Source organism: Hordeum vulgare, chromosome 2H (genome assembly GCF_904849725.1).
Source record: "Hordeum vulgare subsp. vulgare chromosome 2H, MorexV3_pseudomolecules_assembly, whole genome shotgun sequence".
Taxonomy (NCBI): Eukaryota; Viridiplantae; Streptophyta; class Magnoliopsida; order Poales; family Poaceae; genus Hordeum; species Hordeum vulgare.
In genome coordinates, this window is record NC_058519.1 from 663,724,160 (window position 1) to 663,748,711 (window position 24,552).

The window sequence follows — 24,552 nt, forward strand, 5'->3', positions numbered from 1 at the left end:
AGAACCCTTTCTTGGACTGTTCCATTTTGAACCTCTTCAAAACTTTATCAAGGTATGTGCTTTGTGAAAGTCCTATCAGTCGTTTTGATCTATCCCTATAGATCTTAATGCCTAGAATGTAAGCAGCTTCTCCTAGGTCCTTCATAGAGAAACTTTTATTCAAGTAACCTTTTATGCTATCCAAAAACTCCACATTGTTTCCAATCAGTAATATGTCATCCACATATAATATTAGAAACGCCACAGAGCTCCCACTCACTTTCTTGTAAATACAAGATTCTCCAACCACTTGTATAAACCCAAATGCTTTGATCACCTCATCAAAACGTTTGTTCCAACTCCGAGATGCTTGCACCAGTCCATAAATGGATCGCTGGAGCTTGCACACTTTGTCAGCATTTTTAGGATCGACAAAACCTTCGGGTTGCATCATATACAACTCTTCCTTAAGGAAACCATTAAGGAATGCCGTTTTGACATCCATCTGCCAGATTTCATAATCGAAAAATGCAGCTATTGCTAACATGATTCTGACGGACTTAAGCATCGCTACGGGTGAGAAGGTCTCATCGTAGTCAACTCCTGGAACTTGCGAAAAACCCTTTGCCACAAGTCGAGCTTTATAAACGATCACATTACCGTCAGCGTCCGTCTTCTTCTTAAAGATCCATTTGTTCTGAATAGCCTTGCGGCCTTCAGGTAGTATCTCCAAAGTCCACACTTTGTTCTCATACATGGATCCTATCTCGGATTTCATGGCTTCTAGCCATTTGTTGGAATCTGGGCCCACCATTGCTTCTTCATAATTTGCAGGTTCATTGTTGTCTAACAACATGATTGACAAGACGGGATTACCGTACCACTCTGGAGCAGCGCGTGATCTCGTCGACCTGCGTGGTTCAACAGAAACTTGAACTGGAGTTTCATGATCATCATCATTAACTTCCTCCTCAACCGGTGTCGCAACGACAGAGGTTTCCCCTTGCCCTGCGCCACCATCCAGAGGGATGAGAGGTTCGACAACCTCGTCAAGTTCTATCTTCCTCCCACTCAATTCTCTCGAGAGAAACTCCTTCTCGAGAAAAGTTCCGTTTTTAGCAACAAACACTTTGCCCTCGGATTTGAGATAGAAGGTGTACCCAACTGTCTCCTTTGGGTAACCTATGAAGACGCACTTTTCCGCTTTGGGTTCCAGCTTTTCAGGCTGAAGCTTTTTGACATAAGCATCACATCCCCAAACTTTAAGAAACGACAACTTTTGCCTCTTGCCATACCACAGTTCGCATGGTGTCGTCTCAACGGATTTTGATGGTGCCCTATTTAAAGTGAATGCAGCTGTTTCTAATGCATAACCCCAAAATGATAACGGCAAATTAGTAAGAGACATCATAGATCGCACCATCTCTAACAAAGTACGATTACGACGTTCGGACACACCATCACGCTGTGGTGTTCCAGGCGGTGTTAACTGCGAAACAATTCCACATTGTCTTAAGTGAGTACCAAACTCGAAACTCAGATATTCACCCCCACGATCAGACCGTAGGAACTTGATCTTCTTGTTACGATGATTTTCCACTTCACTCTGAAATTGCTTGAACTTTTCAAATGTTTCAGACTTGTGCTTCATCAAGTAGACATAACCATATCTACTTAAATCATCAGTGAAGGTGAGAAAATAACGATATCCGTCGCGTGCCTCCACGCTCATTGGACCACACACATCGGTATGTATAATTTCCAACAAGTCACTTGCACGCTCCATTGTTCCGGAGAACGGAGTCTTAGTCATCTTGCCCATGAGGCATGGTTCGCACGTGTCAAGTGAATCAAAGTCAAGTGACTCCAAAAGTCCATCAGCATGGAGTTTCTTCATGCGCTTTACACCAATATGACCCAAGCGGCAGTGCCACAAAAATATGGCTCTATCATTGTTTACTCTAACTCTTTTGGTCTCAATGTTATGTATATGTGTATTGCTATCGAGATTCAATATGAACAATCCTCTCACATTCGGTGCATGACCATAAAAGATGTTACTCATAGAAATAGAACAACCATTATTCTCAGACTTAAAAGAGTAACCGTCTCGCAATAAACAAGATCCAGATATAATGTTCATGCTCAACGCAGGCACTAAATAACAATGATTTAAGTTCATCACTAATCCCGATGGTAGTTGAAGTGACACTGTGCCGACGGCGATTGCATCAACCTTCGAACCGTTTCCTACGCGCATCGTCACTTCGTCTTTCGCCAGCCTTCGTCTATTCCGCAGTTCCTGCTTCGAGTTGCAAATGTGAGCAACAGAACCGGTATCGAATACCCAGGCACTACTACGAGAGCCGGTTAAGTACACATCAATAACATGTATATCAAATATACCTGATTTTTCTTTGCCCGCCTTCTTATCTGCCAGATACTTGGGGCAATTGCGCTTCCAGTGACCCATACCCTTGCAATAGAAGCACTCTGTTTCAGGCTTAGGTCCAGCCTTGGGTTTCTTCGGCGGATTGGCAACAGGCTTGCCGCTCTTCTTCGAATTGCCCTTCTTGCCTTTGCGGTTTCTCTTGAAACTAGTGGTCTTGCTTACCATCAACACTTGATGCTCTTTACGGAGTTCAGACTCTGCGACTTTCAGCATCGCAAACAACTCGCCGGGAGACTTGTTCATCCCTTGCATGTTGTAGTTCAACACAAAGCCTTTATAGCTTGGCGGCAGTGATTGAAGGATTCTGTCGGTGATAGCTTCTTGCGGGAGTTCAATCCCCAGTTCAGCTAGACGGTTTGAGTACCCAGACATTTTGAGCACATGTTCACTGACAGACGAGTTTTCCTCCATCTTGCAAGCATAGAATTTATCGGAGGTCTCATACCTCTCGATCCGGGCGTTCTTCTGAAAGATAAACTTCAACTCCTGGAACATCTCAAATGCTCCATGACGCTCAAAGCGACGTTGAAGTCCCGGTTCTAAGCCATACAAGACTGCACATTGAACTATTGAGTAGTCCTCCTTACGCGCTAACCAAGCGTTCTTAACATCCTGATCAGCCGTAGCGGGTGGTTCATCTCCTAGAGCAGCATTAAGGACATAATCCTTCTTTCCAGCTTGTAAGATTAGCTTAAGATTACGAGCCCAGTCTACAAAGTTGCTTCCATCATCTTTCAACTTAGCTTTCTCTAGGAACGTATTAAAATTCAGGATGACACTTGCGTGAGCCATGATCTACAACACAAATATATTCAAAGTGGACTTAGACTATGTTCAAGATAATTAGAGTTCAACTTAATCAAATTATATGCTAAACTCCCACTCAAAAAGTACATCTCTCTAGTCATTTGAGTGGTTCATGATCCACTTACACTATCCCAAGTCCGATCATCACGTGAGTCGAGAGTAGTTTCAGTGGTAAGCATCCCCATGCTAATCATATCAACTATATGATTCATGATCGACCTTTCGGTCTCATGTGTTCCGAGGCCATGTCTGCACATGCTAGGCTCGTCAAGCTTAACCCGAGTGTTCCGCGTGCGCAACTGTTTTGCACCCGTTGTATGTGAACGTTGAGTCTATCACACCCGATCATCACGTGGTGTCTCGAAACGACGAACTGTAGCAACGGTGCACAGTCGGGGAGAACACAATTTCGTCTTGAAATTTTAGTGAGAGATCACCTCATAATGCTACCGTCGTTCTAAGCAAAATAAGGTGCAAAAAAAGGATTAACATCACATGCAATTCATAAGTGACATGATATGGCCATCATCACGTGCTTCTTGATCTCCATTACCAAAACACCGGCACGATCTTCTTGTCACCGGCATCACACCATGATCATCCATCAACGTGTTGCCATCGGGGTTGTCGTGCTACTTATGCTATTACTACTAAAGCTACATCCTAGCAAAATAGTAAACGCATCTGCAAGCACAAATATATTAGTATAAAGACAACCCTATGGCTCCTGCCGGTTGTCGTACCATCGACGTGCAAGTCGATATTTCTATTACAACATGATCATCTCATACATCCAATACATCAAATCACATCGTTGGCCATATCACATCACAATCATACCCTGCAAAAACAAGTTAGACGTCCTCTAATTTTGTTGTTGCAAGTTTTACGTGGTGACCAAGGGTATCTAGTAGGATCGCATCTTACTTACGCAAACACCACAACGGAGATATATGAGTTGCTATTTAACCTCATCCAAGGACCTCCTTTGTCAAATCCGATTCAACTAAAGTTGGAGAAACCGTCACTTGCCAGTCATCTTTGAGCAAAGGGGGTTACTCGTAACGATGAAACCAGTCTCTCATAAGCGTACGAGTAATGTCGGTCCAAGCCGCTTCAATCCAACAATACCGCGGAATCAAGAAAAGACTAAGGAGGGCAGCAAAACGCACATCACCGCCCACAAAACCTTTTGTGTTCTACTCGAGAAGACATCTACGCATGAACCTAGCTCATGATGCCACTGTTGGGGAACGTCGCATGGGAAACAAAAAATTTCCTACGCGCACGAAGACCTATCATGGTGATGTCCATCTACGAGAGGGGATGAGTGATCTACGTACCCTTGTAGATCGTACAGCAGAAGCGTTAGAGAACGCGGTTGATGTAGTGGAACGTCCTCACGTCCCTCGATCCGCCCCGCGAACAATCCCGCGATCAGTCCCACGATCTAGTACCGAACGGACGGCACCTCCGCGTTCAGCACACGTACAGCTCGACGATGATCTCGGCCTTCTTGATCCAGCAAGAGAGACGGAGAGGTAGAAGAGTTCTCCGGCAGCGTGACGGCGCTCCGGAGGTTGGTGATGATCTCGTCTCAGCAGGGCTCCGCCCGAGCTCCGCAGAAACGCGATCTAGAGGAAAAACTATGGAGGTATGTGGTCGGGCAGCCGTGAGAAAGTCGTCTCAAATCTGCCCTAAAAGCCCCATATATATAGGAGGAGGGAGGGGGACCTTGCCTTGGGGTCCAAGGGATCCCCAAGGGGTCGGCCGAGCCAAGGGGGGGAGGACTCCCCCCCCCCAAACCGAGTTGGACTTGGTTTGGTGGGAGGAGTCCCCCTCCCTTCCCACTTCTTCCCTCTTTTTTTTTCCTTTGATTTCCTTCTCTTGGCGCATAGGCCCCCTTGGGAATGTCCCACCAGCCCACTAAGGGCTGGTGTGTCTCCCCAAAGCCTATGGGCTTCCCCGGGGTGGGTTGCCCCCCCCCCCCCCCCCCGGTGAACTCCCGGAACCCATTCGTCATTCCCGGTACATTCCCGGTAACTCCGAAAACCTTCCGGTAATCAAATGAGGTCATCCTATATATCAATCTTCGTTTCCGGACCATTCCGGAAACCCTTGTGACGTCCGTGATCTCATCCGGGACTCCGAACAACATTCGGTAACCAACCATATAACTCAAATACGCATAAAACAACGTCGAACCTTAAGTGTGCAGACCCTGCGGGTTCGAGAACTATGTAGACATGACCCGAGAGACTCCTCGGTCAATATCCAATAGCGGGACCTGGATGCCCATATTGGATCTTACATATTCTACGAAGATCTTATCGTTTGAACCTCAGTGCCAAGGATTCGTATAATCCCGTATGTCATTCCCTTTGTCCTTCGGTATGTTACTTGCCCGAGATTCGATCGTCAGTATCCGCATACCTATTTCAATCTCGTTTACCGGCAAGTCTCTTTACTCGTTCCGTAATACAAGATCCCGCAACTTACACTAAGTTACATTGCTTGCAAGGCTTGTGTGTGATGTTGTATTACCGAGTGGGCCCCGAGATACCTCTCCGTCACACGGAGTGACAAATCCCAGTCTTGATCCATACTAACTCAACTAACACCTTCGGAGATACCTGTAGAGCATCTTTATAGTCACCCAGTTACGTTGCGACGTTTGATACACACTAAGCATTCCTCCGGTGTCAGTGAGTTATATGATCTCATGGTCATAGGAATAAATACTTGACACGCAGAAAAGAGTAGCAACAAAATGACACGATCAACATGCTACGTCTATTAGTTTGGGTCTAGTCCATCACGTGATTCTCCCAATGACGTGATCCAGTTATCAAGCAACAACACCTTGTTCATAATCAGAAGACACTGACTATCATCGATCAACTGGCTAGCCAACTAGAGGCATGCTAGGGACGGTGTTTTGTCTATGTATCCACACATGTAAATGAGTCTTCATTCAATACAATTATAGCATGGATAATAAACTATTATCTTGATACAGGAATTATAATAATAACTATACATTTATTATTGCCTCTAGGGAATAATTCCAACAGATATATGTGACCTGTTCTTATGGTTACCACTTACCTAATGATGCATGACCATCTAAACACTTGACCATGTTTTTGCATTAATGAAAACCTGCTTTCCACAAAGGCTGCATTATACTTCATATCACACTCAATTACATAATATGCATCATGGGTTGCTTGCGAGTACATTCAAAGTACTCACTGTCTTGCCACTGGTCATTTCATTGACCAAACATGGAGGAACCGGAGTATGGAGAAGAATTCATCGTCGGAGACGGACACGTGAACTAGGATGCTTTCCAGTTAGAATGCCTGTTGGTTAAGGATGATGGTACGGGTTCACGTTTACTACCAAGATTTCCGCTATTAGTTGAGTTGGTGTGATTGGCCTTCATGGCCATATCTATGCAAGACTTGACCATAATGGTCATTATTTGTATCAGACGTTAATCATGGATGTAAGACTCATGTTATTCAGTATCTGTGTGTTCAGTGAGCATTGATCTCTGGGATCACTGTAAAAGTTCATTCGGTGGTCTCGACTCGTAAGTCGGGGCTCCCAGGGCTAATTTCTCAAGAGAAGCCTCTAGTGAAAACTAGGGCCCGGGGGTCTATTTTCTATCATATATTAAGACCAAAAAATACCTTGCATCAATTTTATTTTATTTCTTTTATTTTGTGTCTTAGTTAGATCTATTTATAAAATCCTATACAATTTAATCTATCGCAATACCATTGAGGGATTGTCAACCCCTCTACGCGTTGGGTTGCAAGTATTTGTTGTCTGTGTGCAGGTGTTGTTTACATAGTGTTGTTTGGTTATCCTACTGAATTGATAACCTTGGTTTCATAACTGAGGAAAATACTTATCTCTACTATACCACATCATCCCTCTTCTTCGGGGAAATCCCAACGCAGCTCACAAGTAACAGGAAGAATTTCTAGCGCCGTTGCTAGGGAGACATCATCAACATCTATCAAGTACCTACGCATAAACTCTCATCACCATGCAATTACTTTATTTTCCATTTTCCTCTCGTTTTCATCTCCCCCCCCCACTTCTAATTTTTTTTACAAAAAAATACAAAACTATTTTTTGTTTGCCTTTTTCTTGTTTGATCTTTTTCTTGCCTTTTCATTATAGCCAGTTTTCTCTTGTCTCGCTCACCTCTAAAAATAAAGTTCTCACTTTTAAGCAAGGAGGATTTAAAAGATTCTTGGTTTAGTTATGGGCTAGGGATAGCTTTCTTTAGCGTCCATATTTTAAAAGACATGGTTGCTTGTTGATATGCTTGAGTATTGATGTCTTTATGTAAAATTATAGCCTATTGTTTTAAATCACTTAAAGTCCAAATGTCCATGCTACAAAAGAAAAGAATATGTGATGAACATGATAGACAGCATTCCACATCAAAAATTATGTTTTTATCATTTACCTACTCGAGGATGAGCACGTATTAAGCTTGGGGATGTTGATATGTCTCCAACGTATTTATAATTTTTTATCGTTCCATGTTGTTATATTATCAATCTTCGATGTTTTATATACATTTACTAGCAACTTTATATCATTTTTTCGGACTAACCTATTAACTTAGTGCCCACTGTCGGTTGTTGTTTTTTGCTTGTTTTTTTACTTTGCAAAACATCAATACCAAACAAGGTCCAAATGCCACGAAACTTTTTGTAAAAACCAATTCTGGCAAGAAGAGACCGTGGAAGCCTCTGGAGGCCACGAGAGGAGGCCTGTGGGGCCCACTAGGCACCAGGGCACTCCAGGGGCCTCCAGCGCACCCTGGTGGGTAGTGGAGCCCATGGGAACCGCGTTGACCTACCTCTGACTCTACAAATACTCTAAAATCCTAGAAACCCTAGAGAGATCGACGAAATATGTTTTCCGTCGCCGCAAGTTCCAGAACCACGAGATCCATCTAGAGGCCTTTTCCGGCACTCTGGCGGAGGGGGCAACGATCATGGAGGGGTTCTTCATCATCCTTGCTACCCTTACGATGATGCGTGAGTAGTTTGCCACAGACCTACGGGTCCGTAGTTAGTAGCTAGATGGTTTTTTCTCTGTTTTTGATCTTCAATATAATGTTCTCCTCGATGTTCTTGGAGATCTATTTGTTGTAACTCTTTTTCGGTTTGTTTGTTGAGATCCGATGATTTGTGAGTTTATGATTTGATTTATCCATGAATACTATTTGAGTCTTATTCTAACTCTTTTATGCATGATTGTTATAGCCTTGTATTTCTTGTTCGATTTATTGGTTTGGTTTGGCCAAGATTGATTTATCTTGTTATGGGAAGAGGTGCTTTGTGATGGGTTCGATCTTGTGGTGCTGAATCTGAGTGACAGAAAGAGACATGACACACATATATCATTGCTATTAAGGGTAACAAGATGGGGTTTATTCATACATGAGTTTATCTTGTCTACATCATGTCATCGTTCTTAATGCATTACTCCGTTTTTCCATAAACTTAATACACTAGATGCATGCTGGATAGCGGTCGGTGTGTGGAGTAATAGTAGTTGATGCAGGAAGGAGTCGGTCTACTAATCTTGGACGTGATGCTTATATACAGGATCATTGCCTTGGATATCGTCATGATTATTCACTTCTCTATCAATTGCTCAACAGTAATTTATTTACCCATCGTATGCTATTTTCTCGAGAGAAGCCTGTGGTGAAAACTATGGCCTTCAGTCTATTTTCTATCATATATTAAAACCAAAAATACTTTGTTACAATTTTCTTTTATTAATTTTCTTTTTTGTTTTAGTTAGATCTATTTAAGAAATCCTATACAATTTAATCAATCTCAACACCGTTGAGGGACTCGCAACCCCTCTACGCGTTAGGTTGCAAATATTTGTTGTTTGTGTGCAAGTGTTGTTTACATAGTGTTGTTTGGTTCTCCTACTTAATTAATAACCTTGGTTTCATAAATAAGGAAAATACTTATCTCTATTGTACTATATCATCCCCTTCTCTTCACGAAAATCCCAACACAGCTCACAAGTAGCACACGCCTCCAGTAGTACCTCAAAGGCGCAACCACAATTCTCGTCCAAGTGCAAACCAGAGAGCAGAGTAATGCATCAGGTAGGAAGACGGTCACGAAGAGCTAGGTGGCGCTAGCTTGGGTGCTCGTGCAAGCTTGGGCTAATCGAACACCCATCATTGGCGTCGACTCAATGACCAACTCCTCAAAGTGGGCCGGTAGGGTCTGAGCATGCCCACTTCACACGCGTCGCCAAAAGAAAAGCGGCGCAAGGCGTTAGAGGATGTGGTAGAGCATCTGCGCTGCAAGCACGCCACGGTGATCAGACATGGACGTAGCAACGCCTCACATGCCTTCCTCCCCTAGCATGACGACGACGATGGTGTGTGCTATGGACCAGATGACGATATAGACGACGACGGAGGTACCGATGGCCTCATAGGCCATGCCTATAAGGTCACCTATCGCTACTTCGTCCAGTTTTATTTAATTTAGTTTAAGTTCATGTTGAACTTGTTTAAATCTCACCATTCGCATGTAGTATATGGATTCCTTAAAATTTATGTTGGGTTGCATGTTTTTTTGGTATTGTTTAAATTGTTTGGCGGACAAATAAAAAAAGGGTTCAACTAAACTCAATGCGAAAAGCGTGACCGACTACTCGTGCCCGAATTTTGCAAATATAGTTGCAGTATCCAAAATTCGACTGTTGACATATAGTCGAATAGTTTCAGCAAAAATGTTACTCTAATAGTGCCAATAAAAAGTAATAGTGTAGTATTGTACACGTTAGACAAATGATTGATAGTTTTTTTCAAAATAACCGATACCACAGACGTAACAAATTCATTATCATCTTTTATTAAATATATAACGTTTGATTTTATTCAATTTATTGACTTTTTTCAAAAAAATAAGAAATTCTTGTTTGGATTATATTTTTTTAAACATGTACATTTTTATAACTACTTATATTGAACTTTTTTACTTCATGATAACTCATAATGTTGTAAAATATATTTTATTTTATCAATATGCATTATTTGATATATTAATTCGAATACTATTTCAGGCATGTTAAGCTGAATGGACGATGTAACATAATAATGCATATTAGGTAAATATTTGTCATATCATTCAAACATTTGTCATTAAAAATGATTTTTAACGGTAAATTGTAAGAGTATTTTATCAAATATTGTTTTTCATCTAGTTTGGGATGTGTAGGAAACTATGTTGTTAGGATGGATTTCATTACAAATCGGAATAAACAATTATAATTACATTATGTGCTTGTATGTCTCCTTTTAAGTAAGATTGTGAAAATATCTACAAAAATGGTAGAGTATTTTAGAGTTTATGCATGTTCTAAATAAATTTCCGGAGATATTTGGAGTACAAGACCGTTAAGCTTAGTCATGGATAAATAGATACATCTAGATTGCATGACACCTTCCACCCTTGATTATCAAGGTAGGGGTGGGGGCAATAGTTTGCCACTTGCACATGAAAAATCTGCATTTTTTGTATCAAAATCATGCAGTTTATAGTATGTATGATTATTCGGAATTCAAACTAATATGAATTGTAGTGTTGTTCACTAGTCTTTTATATTGACTATTTATAAAAAACAAATGCAACTTGCCTAAAATGTCTATCTATTATGGAGATACAAGCAATTTGGTACCTCCTCAACTCATTTGATATCAATGTTCGATGCTGCCAAAAATAACCTCTAACAAACAAAGATTAGTGACTTCACTAACAAATTTTTTTAAATCACATATTGCACGAAAAGATTATACTTATCCGAGAAAAAAGATCCGACTTTATGAACCAAGGAATCAAAATACATTTGACTAAACAAATTGGCACACAATGAATAATAAAGATTTATGATAAAACTAGAACTTAAGTATAGGTTATTTGGATTTAACATCTTGAGCTTCAACTTTCACCATGACTCTCGTGAAGATTTTGAAAAGGAGACCAAACATACACAAAGCTGGACTAATCTCAATGGTTTTGAAACGTTGCATGAGTCTCCAATCCCTAATAGTAGATGATAGCCTAGTATTGTTGAAAGCATTGTAATCGGGGACACATATCCCTTCCAAGGCCAGCCTCCATTCCATAATTCTTGTCATGTTTTTATGTTTTTGGAGATGGGGGTGGAACATGTTTCTTGGTAGCTACTCATGACTCATCGCTCTGCATTTGATGTCGGCATGTGCAATTCTTCTGCTCCTCTATCTCTAATCACCAAATGAATCGACCACGCAACTTCACCGCGAGGATAGTCCACCTGCTAAACAGGCTGGTATGAATCACATCCGGTGCTGTATAGATATTCTTAACATGACATCTCATCTGGTTCTGGTTTGTAGTTTTTGACGCACTACAAAATGACACATTTTTTTCTTCATCATTAAAAGGAGGGAAAGGGAAACCCATCAGAGGATGCATGCACCATGATACCTGACATCTAAACACTCGGCTCAAGTTCTTGACTTCCATCACCATCCCAGGACAACAGTTTACAGATACCACTATTATATTACTTCATTCGTTCCTAAATACTCCCTCCATCCAGAAATGCTTGTCAAAAGGATGAATGTATCTAGATGTATTTTAATTCTAGATACATCCATTTTATCCATTTGTGTGACAAGTAATTCCCGACGAAGAGAGTATAAGTCTTTCTAAAGATTTCACTAAAGGCTACATACAAATGTATATACACATACTTTAGAGTGTAGATTCGTTTATTTTGCTCTGTATATAGTCCATAGTACAATCACTAGAAAGACTTATATTTAGGGAAGGAGGGAGTACATGCATATTTCAACCATCTCACATCATCCTCAACATCAATGAATTTCAGAGTGTTCTTTTCGAAGGCAGCACACCACAAATCGTTACAATTACATGTTAAGGCACACCAAAGCATGAGCACTCTTGCAGCCTTGCTTGCTTATATCTTGTTGTCTTGGTCTTCGTCTTCCTCCAAGGGGTCTCTCTCCCAGAAGTTGCCGACCTACACACAGAGAAGCTTCTACTGAGTGACATTCCCAGGTTTTAGCTACATGTACAAGAAAGAACCCATAGAAAATAGACTTGACAAATGTAATGTACCCCAAAGCGAGGAAAACCAAATGCTTTGGCTTAACAATTGCTTCCCTGATATATGTATTTATTATCACTGCAAAAACAACTTAGCAGGCTAAACTATGATAAAATCTTGCCCAGGAACTAAAATTAACATATGGAAGGAAGGCAACTGAGATGGCTGGTGCTCTAACATCAGCAGATTAACTGGCCATATTCTATTCCATATTGTGTGCAGAAACTTGGCACAGTATTCCATCTCTGCTTTGAATTGCTTGCGAGATAAGCTGATTGATAGGAACCTCCCACATGTGTTTTGTTCAATTCAAATCAATGGTCTGGTTTTACAACCCTCCGACGGAGCTGGCCCATCCTCGCCTCGCGCCAGGAGGGCGAAGGTGTGCAGGCAGACTGAACACCCAGTTGCTTGATGTCTCCATCTAATCCTCTCTTCTTAGTGTATGTATGCTCTTTCAATGCACATAAGGTGTTCGACCCATGCCCTGGTTCCTGTACGCGTGGCGATTCTTCGGCAATTGGCGCATTCATACACAGCCTTACTAGCCTTGCCGTTCATACACAGCCTTACTAGCCTTGCCGTGAAATCAGTCAGTCTTACTCTATCCAAGGAGAGGAAGCCTATACACTGGACATGTATGCATCAACTTCTGATCTTTACCCCTTCTGTAACCATCATGATCTCATTTATTTATATATAGGGTTGACTTTTCTGACAATTGATGTACAGCTGATTGCGTCACATGAACATACGAGTCCATAATAACCTGTTTTCCTCTACACCCAATTTATTGACATTTCCTTCCTGTAACATCACTGGAATATTTCAAGGTTTGAAATAATAGCCACATCTTTAACTACGTACGTGGCACCAGGATATCTCACTAGTCATTTTCCCACATCCTGATAAGAGATATTTATCACTACAAAGGAAAGTATAAAGTTTATTTTACATAGCACATGCACTTGTTAGAAGTTAGAAGAGAGAATTTATGTATGAACATCTCTCGTAATAATTATTAGGTCCATATTCAATATGAAATCATTATGTCCATATTCAATATGAAATCATGATCAGCCTTTTGAAAGGTAAATACCTCCAGCCATCTATAATAATAGATTAATAGTAGAAACTGGAGTCGTATCGGTTTTCAATATCTGGTCATCTTTTATCCATCTGATTACTTCATATAAACATAAACATCCATGATACCCCCTTTTTCTCCAAAAATAATTATTGCCATTGCGCTGTAACATCATCTGGACACTTCAGTTTGTGGAATTGTATGCCGTATCTTTAACCACATGTCGTGCAAGACGAAACACTGGTCATTGCCACACTTGTTTTCTTGAAGGTGACATAATTAACCACAAAAACTCCAAATCCATAGGACCACCTCCAGCTTATTTAACGACTTGGACATACACAAACAGAAGGGCAAGAACACAACAGTCGCCTCCACCTAGCTCCTTTCTCAACCATGAGCACCAAAAGGACATGGCAGCAGTTCCTGATGCTCCATCTTCTGACCCATATCCTATTCCTTTTCCTCGCATCCAGCTCTCAACCTACCAACAATGAAACTGCCAGCAGAGGCGACCTCTCAGTCCTCCTGTTATTCAAATCCTTCATCACCAGTGATCCTACGGGGGCACTGTCCTCTTGGTCATGGGACCGTGCCAGTGCTGGTGCTGGCGCTGGCAATGGTACCGGCAGAACGAAGACGAAGATGCCTGATTTCTGCAAATGGACGGGTGTGTCCTGCGGCGACCACCGGCACCCCGGCCGCGTCACTGCCATACGCCTGCATGGCTTTGACCTGGTCGGTACCATCTGCCCGCAGCTCGGTAACCTGACCCGCCTCCGCGTCCTCAACCTCTCAGCCAATAGCCTGGGAGGTGAGATCCCAGGCAGCATCGGCCGCTGTGCAGCACTTAGCGCCATGGACCTGGGGGAGAACTCCCTCTCTGGTTCCATGCCTGCTTCTATGGGTCTCCTTTCAAAGCTCACATTTCTCAACCTTACCCATAACAATCTGACTGGTGATATTCCCATGTCGTTCTCCAACCTCACGTCCCTCACAAGCCTTAACATGAAGACCAACTACTTCCATGGCCAAATCCCAAGCTGGCTGGGAAACCTGACTTCATTGACACACTTAGGATTAACCCAGAACGGCTTCACTGGCCATGTCCCTCCAGATCTTGGTAAGATGTCTAATCTTGATACATTTGATGTCATGGATAACAAACTCGAAGGCCCTTTTCCTACATCCATGTTCAATATTTCTTCCATCACAAACTTCAACATCGGCTTCAACCAGCTGACAGGATCTCTGCCGCTTGATATTGGCTTTAAGCTTCCCAAGCTAAGTGTTTTGGCCACACATTTGAACCAATTCCAAGGACCAATACCAGCCTCCTTGTCAAATGCATCTGCACTTAAATATTTGCTTTTTGGTGGAAATCAGTATTATGGTCCGATTCCACGGGACATTGGCACCCATGGTCGTTTGATAGTATTTTTGGTGGGGAACAACTTGCTTCAAACCCCAGAGCCTAAGGATTGGGATTTCCTAACTTCCTTAACCAACTGTAGTAACTTGGAGTTGCTAAGCCTTGAGGAAAACAATCTTGAAGGGGTTATGCCAGTTAGTATTGCCAACCTATCTGCAGAGCTCAAATGGATTAAACTAGGTAGGAACAATATAACTGGGACCATACCTGCAGGTTTAAGCAAGTTTCAAAAGCTTACAACGCTCACCCTGCACCGTAGCTTCTTCACGGGCACCTTGCCTCCGGATATTGGCCAGATACCTAGCCTCCAGTATCTTCACCTATCCAATAGCAGATTTCATGGGCAGATTCCACAATCATTAGGCAATATCACGCAATTGAGCAAACTCTTACTATCTAATAACTTTTTGGATGGCAGAATCCCGGCAAGCCTCGGTAATTTCACAAAACTTTTATCAATGGATCTCTCTGGTAACTCCTTGAGGGGGGACATCCCGCAGGAGGTACTTGGCATCCCCTCCCTGACCATACTTCTTAACCTCTCCAACAATGCTCTGAGTGGCTCCATTCCAACACAGATAGGACGACTGAACAACCTCGGCACAATCGACCTATCAATGAACGAACTATCTGGTGAAATCCCAGAAGCTCTTGGCAGTTGCGTCCTACTGAACTCCCTATACTTGCAAGGAAATAATTTGCAAGGGCAAATCCCGAAAGGTTTGTCTTCTTTGAGAGACCTTGGAAAGTTGGATCTTTCTAGCAACAATTTAGGAGGGCCCATACCTGAGTTCCTTGAGGACTTCGAGCTTCTAATGTATCTAAACCTCTCTTTCAACAACCTATCTGGTCCCGTGCCAAATGCAGGGATTTTCCGCAACGCTACTGTATTGTTGCTCCCTGGCAACAGCATGCTATGTGGAGGTCCCTCCTCCTTGCAACTCCCTTCATGTCCAGATATAGGTTCTAACCATGCTTTGCAGAAGCATCGTCGCCGGGTCATACTCTTTTGCATGGTTGGAACTTTCACCTTCATGTGCTTCCTAACTGCATGCTGCTTGATGAAGACAAGAATCAAATCAAATAGTGTTGATCAAGAAACCGGACTTCACAATGAGAAGCATGAGAGGGTATCCTATGCCGATATAGATGAAGCAACACAGTCATTCTCCCCGGCAAATTTGATTGGTTCTGGCAGCTTTGGCAACGTGTACATTGGAACTTTAAATTATGACGACAGTTTATGTACTGTAGCAATCAAAGTTCTCAATCTTGCCAAACGAGGAGCAAACAGAAGCTTCTTGAGGGAGTGTGAAGCCCTAAGGAAGATCCGACACCGGAAGCTTGTCAAGGTGATCACGGTATGTAGCAGTTTGGACCGTAATGGCGATGAGTTCAAGGCACTTGTCCTAGAATTTATCTGCAATGGGAATTTAGACGAGTGGCTGCATCCAAACACAATGAACAGCAGGACCTTCAGAAGGCTAAGTCTGATGGAAAGGCTGTGCATCGCTCTTGATGTTGCAGAGGCATTGGAATATCTTCACCACCAAATTGAGCCATCCATAGTTCACTGCGATATCAAACCATCCAACATCCTTCTAGATGATGACATTGTTGCGCATGTTGCCGACTTTGGTCTCGCAAAGATAATGCACACTGAAGCATGCAAGGAAAGTGGTGGTGGAACTGAAAGCAGCTCACTTGTGATTAAAGGAACAATTGGATACGTCGCACCAGGTTAGAAATGATTCTTTTAATCAGAATTATTGCTGATGGTTCAGTAAATTTTCTGTCGCTAATTAACGCCCACTTACCAATTCTACAAACTGAAGAGTGAAATGTGTTGAATATGTGTACTCATTATGTAGTCAATAAACTCTTGGTTTATGTGTTTTTCCCAGAGTATGGCTCAGGATCTGAAGCCTCCACAGCTGGTGACATATATGGCTATGGGGTGTTGGTATTGGAAATGTTTACTGGAAGAAGGCCAACTGACTGTTTCAGAGATGGCGTGACAAGTCTTGTCAACTATGTCAAGATGGCCTATCCTGATACTCTATTGGAAGTATTAGATGCTAGTGCATCCTACAGCGGAAACCTGCAACATATCATAGAGATATTCTTACAACCTATGTTTAAGATTGGTCTAGCTTGCTGCGAGGACTCTCCAAGGCACAGAATGAAGATGAACGATGTAGTCAAGGAGCTGAATGCCATAAAGAAGGCATGCGGCGCTCATATGCATGTTCATGGATTTGAAGCAACCGCCTGATCTGGATGAGCAATGAAGTGGCGATGTGGTTGAAATGTATGTCCCAGTATGTTTCGTGACAATTCCTGTTTTCTGTTTTATGAATATGCAAGAGAGTCATCATGTGTCATTGTACTAGAAGCACAAGTAGTGCACTTTTCAATCCTCGTAGAAAAAAAAATTGGCAGCAATTTTTCATTGCATCAAAGACTGTACCGAGTGGATCCTACTCCTAGCACATTGTCAGTTCTCCTTGCTGTTGTATCATCTTTAGAATTTCTGAATTGCCACATTGGTTCACATAGGTAAAGTTCTAGATAATGCTTGTTACAATCAGGTTACTGCTTTGATTCCAGTGGCTAATGAAAAACAGTGCTTTGAGTTTTCGTATACTTTTGGATATGAATCCAATGGTATCAAGTTTATATACCCATAACGCCCGCAATCTTGGTCATTGGTTCTTGGGGTATGAGCTTTTTAGTCATCCAGCGACAAGTTGAACCGAAACTAATCTCCATAAAAATATGGGTTCTAGATCCCCTTCCTTTGCTTATATAAAAATGCATAACAAATACTAGCCAGTACATGCATGTTCAATCGTCTCACTAGGTACAGATGAGCGACTGCATAACAAATGAATTTGAGACAAGTTGAAGAGACACCAAAACGATCCACACCGAAGTACATAAACTTGCCTATATCTCATCTTCATCATCGAAAGGGTCCCTCTCCGGAAAGTCGCCAACCTGCAAACAAAACTGCTCAATAACACTTCCACTCCCGAATTTTTAAGGGGATGCACGAAGACTGAATGTTATAAAAAGCGAAGAAAAATATACTACTCCCTCCGTCCAAAAATAAGTGTCTTTGATTTAGTACAAAGTTGTACTAAATCAAAGACACTTATTTTGGGACAGAGGGAGTACTAGGTAAGGTAGGTAGGCATCTACCTTCACTTTCTCTGGCCTAACAATTGCTCCATGCCCTTGAGGGCACTCGAAGAAGCGAACTCCTTTCACCCTACAGCAAGCACCCCAGAAGCCAAACAAAATGTTACAAAGAACTGCTTCTCCAACGGTATGCGTTGTTGTTGTTTGTTGTTGATAGTTTGAGAACAAACATACATGCCATCGTGTTTTCCAAGTGGCTCATCGTATTGCACTCCAACCCAAAATCCACGCCCAAGGGCTTCAGCTTTGCCGACGAATTTCACGGTGCCCCTCTTGGCACCTGGCTCGAGTTCACATCTATCTCCCACCTGTGACAATGTTAATATTGAATTGTAAAACAATACATGTAAAAAAAAAACAGGTATAAATTTCATTTCATGACACAGGAGAAGAAATCTTGCACCCATACTCCAGAATGTTCATGCATACAGCAAAGAATAAATAGAACAAGGACCAACAATTAGTACATCACATGCCTACGAAGCAGAGTACCATGTTAATAAGTCATTAATTATCTTGGCACAAAACTGAGTCAAGTACACAGTATTCGATAGTCATACTTACCAAGTGGAATTCCATTTGTTCTTTACTGAAACTGCTAGTCAAATCAGGGAGCTACTAAAAGGAAATATACACTGAAATACTCCCAAAAGCTGCTCCAGTTAGCAACCAAAAAGGGAAGATGGATACGAGTAATTTCATGTGCAACATAAGCATGTCCACAGATTCCATCAAAGTTAAACTAGTATGCTAGGAAGAAATTATCGCAACCAGTATGCTAGCTGGCAAACTGCATACCAGACACTAAATGTGGAACAACAGCGTTGGCATGCTAAATCGTCAATACGTAGCAAGCTAAACTATAAGATCGTTCCTCGGAAAAGAAAACCACTCAGTATATGCATAGGCAAGTGAGGTGGTTGCAGATGAGTTGGCAATATTCCATTTTATAGCCTGTGAATCTAATGTACATGTGCAAAGAAAATGAACTGACCTTGATGTTGGCACACAATTCCTCCATCTGATTGTCTGACTGCCAAAGAGGACAAGAAACAGAGTAAACAGGCCTGTTGCAGCCTTGAAAGGAACAAATAAGTCCAGAGCATGGGCAACTTACCTGGTTATCATCCGATACAGTGGTTTTCGCCACCATCTTCTCTTTGAACTTCCGGAAGTTTGCTGCACAATTGCAAAGAAGCTTAGATGTCACGGTCGAGCGAGTCGATTGCAAATGACAAACTGAACTACATTTCAGACTCTTCTACTAGATGTATGCAAGCTTTGATTAAGGAATAAGCTCAACTATGTTTCAGACTCTGAGAATTCTACAAGGGGTCCAAATTCATTTTCTTGTAAACTGGAAACAGAATGCTGCATCCTGAGAGCTTACTGCCGAGCTTGTCATACGCCTCGTCCGAGATGGTGTACTTCTCGACGAGCGAGGTGTCTTCCAGCCACCCGCCGGAGGTCACCGAGGAGGGGTCGAGGTCGATGATGTGCAGCCGGTACCTGCAGAGCACACGACCATCATATCAGATCAATAGCAATGGAAAGATGCTACTGTAGTAAGAGGAGATGCAGGTGGTGGGGGGCGGACGGACCCGTCGTAGGGGGAGTAGGCGGCGAGGGGCGCGGCGTCGCGGTCGAGGTCGGCGACCCTGGCGCCGGCCTCGTCCCGGAGCTCGAGGCGCATGGAGCCCACGGCCGTGCCCGTCTTCTTCCACAGCTTCTCCTTGAGCGCCTCCACGGTCGTCTGCGAGCAGAGCCGCCATTAGAGCCAAGCTGGAGACAAGATCCAGGCCAAGCGAGATCCAAGCTGGAGAGCGTACCTGCTGCGAGACGCGGATGTCGGAGGCGAAGGTGGCGAGGTTGGAGTGCGTGACGCGCAGCGCCACGCTGTCGTCCGCCGGCATCTGCAGCTTCGACATGTCTCCGGCGGTGACGACGACGACCCTCTGCTACTGCTGGTGGCGGCGGTCGTCGGAGCAGGAGCAGGAGCCGCCGACGCCGATATGCGGGAGTAGTAGCGGCTCCACGTGGGCTCGTCTGCGGCCCGGCCCGGCCCGGGTTCAAATGAGGCCCGTGAGAGTCCACTGGACTGGAGCGAGCGAGCGAGCAAATATCTGTTATCTCCTCGTCTTCTACCTCCCGACTCGCTAACGGATAGTGAAACTGAAACAAAGATGGCGGCTTTGACGATGGCGATGGGGATGGCGGCTGCCCCACGGGTGGCCCAGCTCGCCGGCGCCCAGCCGGGTGGCGGGAGATGCGTCTCCGTCCGCGCGGCTGCGCCTCCGCGGCAGCAGCGGTCGTCCCGGCCGCCGCCCAGGAACCGCGGCCCTCCTCCGCAGAACCGCCGGCGCGGGCCGCCGCCCAGGCCCCGTGACGACGACGGCGAAGGCGACGACCGAGGTCCGCCAGGGAGGCGGGGCCCTCCTGGCGCGCCCAGCCGCCAGCACCAGGGCCGCGGGCCGCCGAGGGGCTCAGCCGGCCGGCCGCCGCCCAGGGGGCACTCCGGCCGCGCGCAGCCGGCAGACATGGCCCGCTCGCCCGTCGCCGCTCTGCGGCGGGGGGAGGAGGAGTTCGACGACGAGGCGGGGTACAGGAACTACGAGGAGGAGGAGGAGGAAGGGGAGGGGAGGTTCGCCGGGGGCACACGGTCGGGCGGCGCCATGCCGAAACCACCCGCCGGGTTCGTGCTGGACGACCAGGGCCGGTGCATCGCCGCCGCCTCCAAGCGCATCGTCACCATCGTCAGTTGCATCACATTCAGCTTTGTCCTAGCTAATTCATTCATTCATACTCCTTGAAATGCATTATACCAAGTTCATCTTGCAAATCTCTGCAGATTGATGACGCCAACAATCGACCGTTGGAGTGCATAATCAGGAGGGTGTTCAGCAGCACGCAGGATCACGAGTGCTTGCTTCTCTGCCCCGTCGACATGTAAACAACCACACTATGTACATATTTATTCCAATGTTCATAGGTGGTTCCCCTCTTCTTCTGCTTGGTAACAGTTTCGATTCCTTCTTTCAGGCCTGTGCAGGTGCTCAAGAGCACCAACTTCAGCGGCTGGATTGCCGTATGTCTCCAGTTCCGTACATAGTGATCGATTCATTTGTAGTTCAAGCATCATTTCAGTTGATGCTAGAATATTCATGTTTTGGACATGGTTTTTAATGAGGTAAATGGTATGTGTTCTTCCGTTCTGTTGTAGGTTGACGATGACCAGATTAAGGAGATCATACCATCGGTTGCGTACGCCCTTGCTAGAGTACATATGCACTTTGTAGAAAGCGGGTAAGGGTCACACAGAAACACCATAGAAATGCAAACTTATAACCTTTTTAACTGAACTGAGACAAGGGCATTACAAATGCTGTGTACATTTAACCGTGTTCATTGCTTATGTAACACACTAACACTATGATAGTTCACCCTCTGGTCTGCGTGCAGAGGCTGGGGAGAGTTCTCCGTTGTCGAAAAATGATAGTGTAATAGTCTCTTGCCCTCTGTTTCAGATTCTGTTACACAGCACGAGGTGGCTTCTGCTTTCCTGAAGATGCAATCCAAGAATTCCACGGTAACCAGAAGCACGAACCTGTCTAGTGGTATTATTTTGTCAGTAATCCCCCCAAAAAATAGGTTCCTGCTTGTAAGAAAAGGTTTCAATGATATCTTTCTTGCTATGAATTTAAAAGTTGGTGTATCTCTTGTGTGATGTGCATCTAGTTGTTTAGTTACCTATTTGATTTGTCATATTAAAATTGCAGATTCTAGTGGTGGTAGCGGGGAGGCACCTTTTGAAGGTGTAGAGATTTGCAACTTCAATTTGGTGAGTAAATTAGATTCCTTTACTTATCTTCCTGTTTTGTGGCTGTAGCCAAAGAATCAAATTCCGACCAAGTAGAGAGATGCGGTGACTGTAATTTATTTGCCTTGTCAGAATAGTTAACATATTCATGCCTTGCTGCCATTGCAAATATCTCACGGTCGGCATGCTTGTGAATATGTTATTGCTGGCACTTAGCGTCGATACTCTGTTTGCAGGACGGTGCACACTATATGATCTATACACCAGTCGATCCACTTCTGTTCGTTGCAGTTAAGGTATGTCGGTTGTTCTTCCAACTTTATTTAGAAACTCTCGGCAACTAGATGCTTCATAAACCCCATAATGAAAGAAGTTATGCATAATTAATGATTGGCATGTCATTGTGCAGGACAAGGATGGTGTGCTACGCATTGCTGAAGATGTAAGTCCAGTTACCACTATTCTTATACGCTGAACAACGTTTGTAATGATAGGTAGCGCAATGTAGAAGCACTTTGTATATGAACCCTAACTGTGAACATGCAGGACCTGATGGATGACCCTAGTATCGTGAGCGCCATAGATGAAGAGACGGAGTTCACGGCATTGGTGGTATGCCAGCCAGCGATCAATTATTGCTTTATTTCTTTCTTTCTAGTTGGCTCCTAGCTAGTTTTGCTATTGATGACCATATTATGGTACTGACGTGTGTTTGTTGCTGTGCTTACGCAGGAGGAGGAGGAGGCCCTTCTCGAGTCGATACTGCACGGCGACGATGATGTCAGCTGATCCTAGCGTACTTTAGTGGTAGAAGTACAAGTTCGTGACAGAGAGGTATCTCTCGGGAGTATATGTTGTTAGATGCGTAGAGAACGTACATGTGTTTTGAGGCAGGTATATCATGTGTACGCTGGTATGCGTAGAGTACGTACATGTGTTTTGAGGCAGGGATATCATGTGTACGCTGGTATTGTGTTCTATCCTGTGATATGTAGAGAGAGTGTAGGTGAAGAAGAAGCTGCTAGCCTCACATTATATTGGAAGAATGGAATGGTAGTTAGTTCTTTTTGGCATCTACAGTATGTAATCAGGAGATCGGTGAATGAATGAATGAATTTGGTACACTCGACTTTTATGACAAATCAAATCGAGATGTTCTCATGGTTTATATACCATGGCCAAAAGAAAGAACGAAAAAACTGAGTGTGGTTCTCTGTTTATGTGAGCAGAACTAAAATGCCAAGTTGAACACCAACATATACTGTATAAAAAAGTGTTTATGTGACTAGCCGCTTCAGGGGTGTGGCACGTGGACATGCAGGGCACCTTGTCATGGGCACTTCGCCATGGCGCGGCCATGAGCGGCGGGAGGCTGAAGCGGAGCTCGACATTGCTAGATCGCGGCCCCGAACGGCGTTGCTGCCCGTCATCGTCGGAGAAGAAGAACAACAACGCTCGGGGAGCGGGGCGAGGATGGGAAGGTCGCGGTATTGCTCTTGTACCAATGCTGAGCTGAATAAGTTACTGGGTCCCACACTGTGGGTCCCGCTTTATTACGTAGGGGCTCACCCGATTCGAGTTTTAAACATGTGTCTAGGCAGTAGTGTCGCACGTCAGCTATTTCTGCGCTGGGAGATGTCGCATGAGAGCCATTACAACCAACAACATCGCATGAGAGATAACACACATCAACGACGTCGCATGGGAGCTATTCGCCCGTTTGCGATAGCTACCCGCATGGCTCACACATATCGCTGCTCATGCTTTCAGTTATCTTCTGACAGAGAAACCAACTATCCTAAACCCAACGTCTAGATTAGCTAACATGGAGTGAGTTCACAATTGATGTGCCAAAACAATCCCTACAATTGTGCATGGCGGCCATGAAAACAACGTTAGGAGATGGGAGACAGGCTCTGTTCTGGGAAGACCGATGGTTGGATGGTGCCATTGTTAAGAAAATCGGTAACTGGTAGCTGCTCGGCCAGCTTGGGAGTAGTGATTAATCGGTGAATCGTCCTATTAATTGGATTAATTGGTCGACCATTAATCAGTAGATTAAATAGGAACCTGTGAACATATTCTAGTTTTTTTATGTATTATACCCTACTCTCATCCTCCCAACTATGATATATACCATAATAGGGTACTGTTTGATCAAATCCTAGCTATTGAGGAGTGAGAGGAGTATGGAAGAGGTTACATACCAAAAATTTGGGCCTTTTTGGCCCACGAGTTAGTAGGCCAACTAAGATTAATCGGCCTGACAACCTATTAATCGGTCTAACATGCCATTTAATCGGCCTGACAACCTATTAATCGGTCTAACATGCCATTTAATCGGCCTGACAACCTATTAATCGGTCTAACATGCCATTTAATCGGCCTGACAACCTATTAATCGGTCTAACATGCCATTTAATCGGCCTGACAAGCCATTTGATCGGCTCGACAAGTTAACGCGATGAATAGGTGTTATTCGAATCGGCCACCAATGAGTAGCAATTAACTGGCCCATTAACTAATTTATCGGATGAATTCTTGAACAGTGGATGGTGCTAGGATCATGGAGGTCGCACCAATGGGGA

General features: G+C 43.8%; 3 protein-coding genes across 5 annotated transcripts; 2 read left to right on the top strand and 1 right to left on the bottom strand.

Moving 5' to 3' along the window:
- Positions 1–12,047: 12,047 nt before the first annotated feature.
- On the bottom strand, positions 12,048–20,281 carry LOC123428569 (tubulin-folding cofactor B). Of its 2 annotated transcripts, XM_045112788.1 has the most exons (9): positions 19,977–20,281; positions 19,749–19,900; positions 19,538–19,656; positions 19,265–19,326; positions 19,142–19,180; positions 18,322–18,455; positions 18,148–18,217; positions 17,893–17,943; positions 12,048–12,337 (listed from the first exon to the last, which is right to left on the bottom strand). In XM_045112788.1, the coding sequence occupies exons 1-8, from the start codon at positions 20,073–20,075 to the stop codon at positions 17,893–17,895; spliced, it is 726 nt and encodes a 241-aa protein (XP_044968723.1). In that variant the 5' UTR covers positions 20,076–20,281; the 3' UTR covers positions 12,048–12,337. The 2 variants fall into 2 exon arrangements, with proteins under 2 accessions (XP_044968723.1, XP_044968724.1); XM_045112789.1 differs by lacking the exon at positions 12,048–12,337 and having other exon boundaries at positions 17,711–17,943.
- Positions 12,344–17,499, top strand: LOC123428567 (probable LRR receptor-like serine/threonine-protein kinase At3g47570). Of its 2 annotated transcripts, XM_045112786.1 has the most exons (3): positions 12,344–15,446; positions 15,522–16,683; positions 16,848–17,499. In XM_045112786.1, the coding sequence occupies exons 1-3, from the start codon at positions 13,908–13,910 to the stop codon at positions 17,216–17,218; spliced, it is 3,072 nt and encodes a 1,023-aa protein (XP_044968721.1). In that variant the 5' UTR covers positions 12,344–13,907; the 3' UTR covers positions 17,219–17,499. The 2 variants fall into 2 exon arrangements, with proteins under 2 accessions (XP_044968721.1, XP_044968720.1); XM_045112785.1 differs by having other exon boundaries at positions 12,344–16,683.
- LOC123428568 (translation initiation factor IF-2) lies at positions 20,259–23,037 on the top strand. Its single transcript, XM_045112787.1, has 10 exons — positions 20,259–20,900; positions 20,996–21,093; positions 21,187–21,232; positions 21,368–21,450; positions 21,672–21,733; positions 21,924–21,985; positions 22,201–22,260; positions 22,374–22,406; positions 22,511–22,576; positions 22,697–23,037. The coding sequence occupies exons 1-10, from the start codon at positions 20,331–20,333 to the stop codon at positions 22,751–22,753; spliced, it is 1,137 nt and encodes a 378-aa protein (XP_044968722.1). The 5' UTR covers positions 20,259–20,330; the 3' UTR covers positions 22,754–23,037.
- The last annotated feature ends 1,515 nt before the right edge of the window (positions 23,038–24,552 follow it).

Bases quoted from the DNA above. Each gene is read 5' to 3' on its own strand.
- LOC123428569 (XM_045112788.1), bottom strand. From the start codon at position 20,075: ATGTCGAAGCTGCAGATGCCGGCGGACGACAGCGTGGCGCTGCGCGTC. The intron at 19,657-19,748 runs GTCCGTCCGCCC...TGTGCTCTGCAG, and splicing joins GCCTACTCCCCCTACGACGG to GTACCGGCTGCACATCATCG. The intron at 18,456-19,141 runs GTCAGTTCATTT...ACATTGTCACAG, and splicing joins AATTGTGTGCCAACATCAAG to GTGGGAGATAGATGTGAACT.
- LOC123428567 (XM_045112785.1), top strand. From the start codon at position 13,908: ATGAGCACCAAAAGGACATGGCAGCAGTTCCTGATGCTCCATCTTCTG. The intron at 16,684-16,847 runs GTTAGAAATGAT...TGTTTTTCCCAG, and splicing joins AATTGGATACGTCGCACCAG to AGTATGGCTCAGGATCTGAA.
- LOC123428568 (XM_045112787.1), top strand. From the start codon at position 20,331: ATGGCGGCTTTGACGATGGCGATGGGGATGGCGGCTGCCCCACGGGTG. The intron at 20,901-20,995 runs GTCAGTTGCATC...AAATCTCTGCAG, and splicing joins CCAAGCGCATCGTCACCATC to ATTGATGACGCCAACAATCG. The intron at 21,233-21,367 runs GTATGTCTCCAG...GTTCTGTTGTAG, and splicing joins ACTTCAGCGGCTGGATTGCC to GTTGACGATGACCAGATTAA.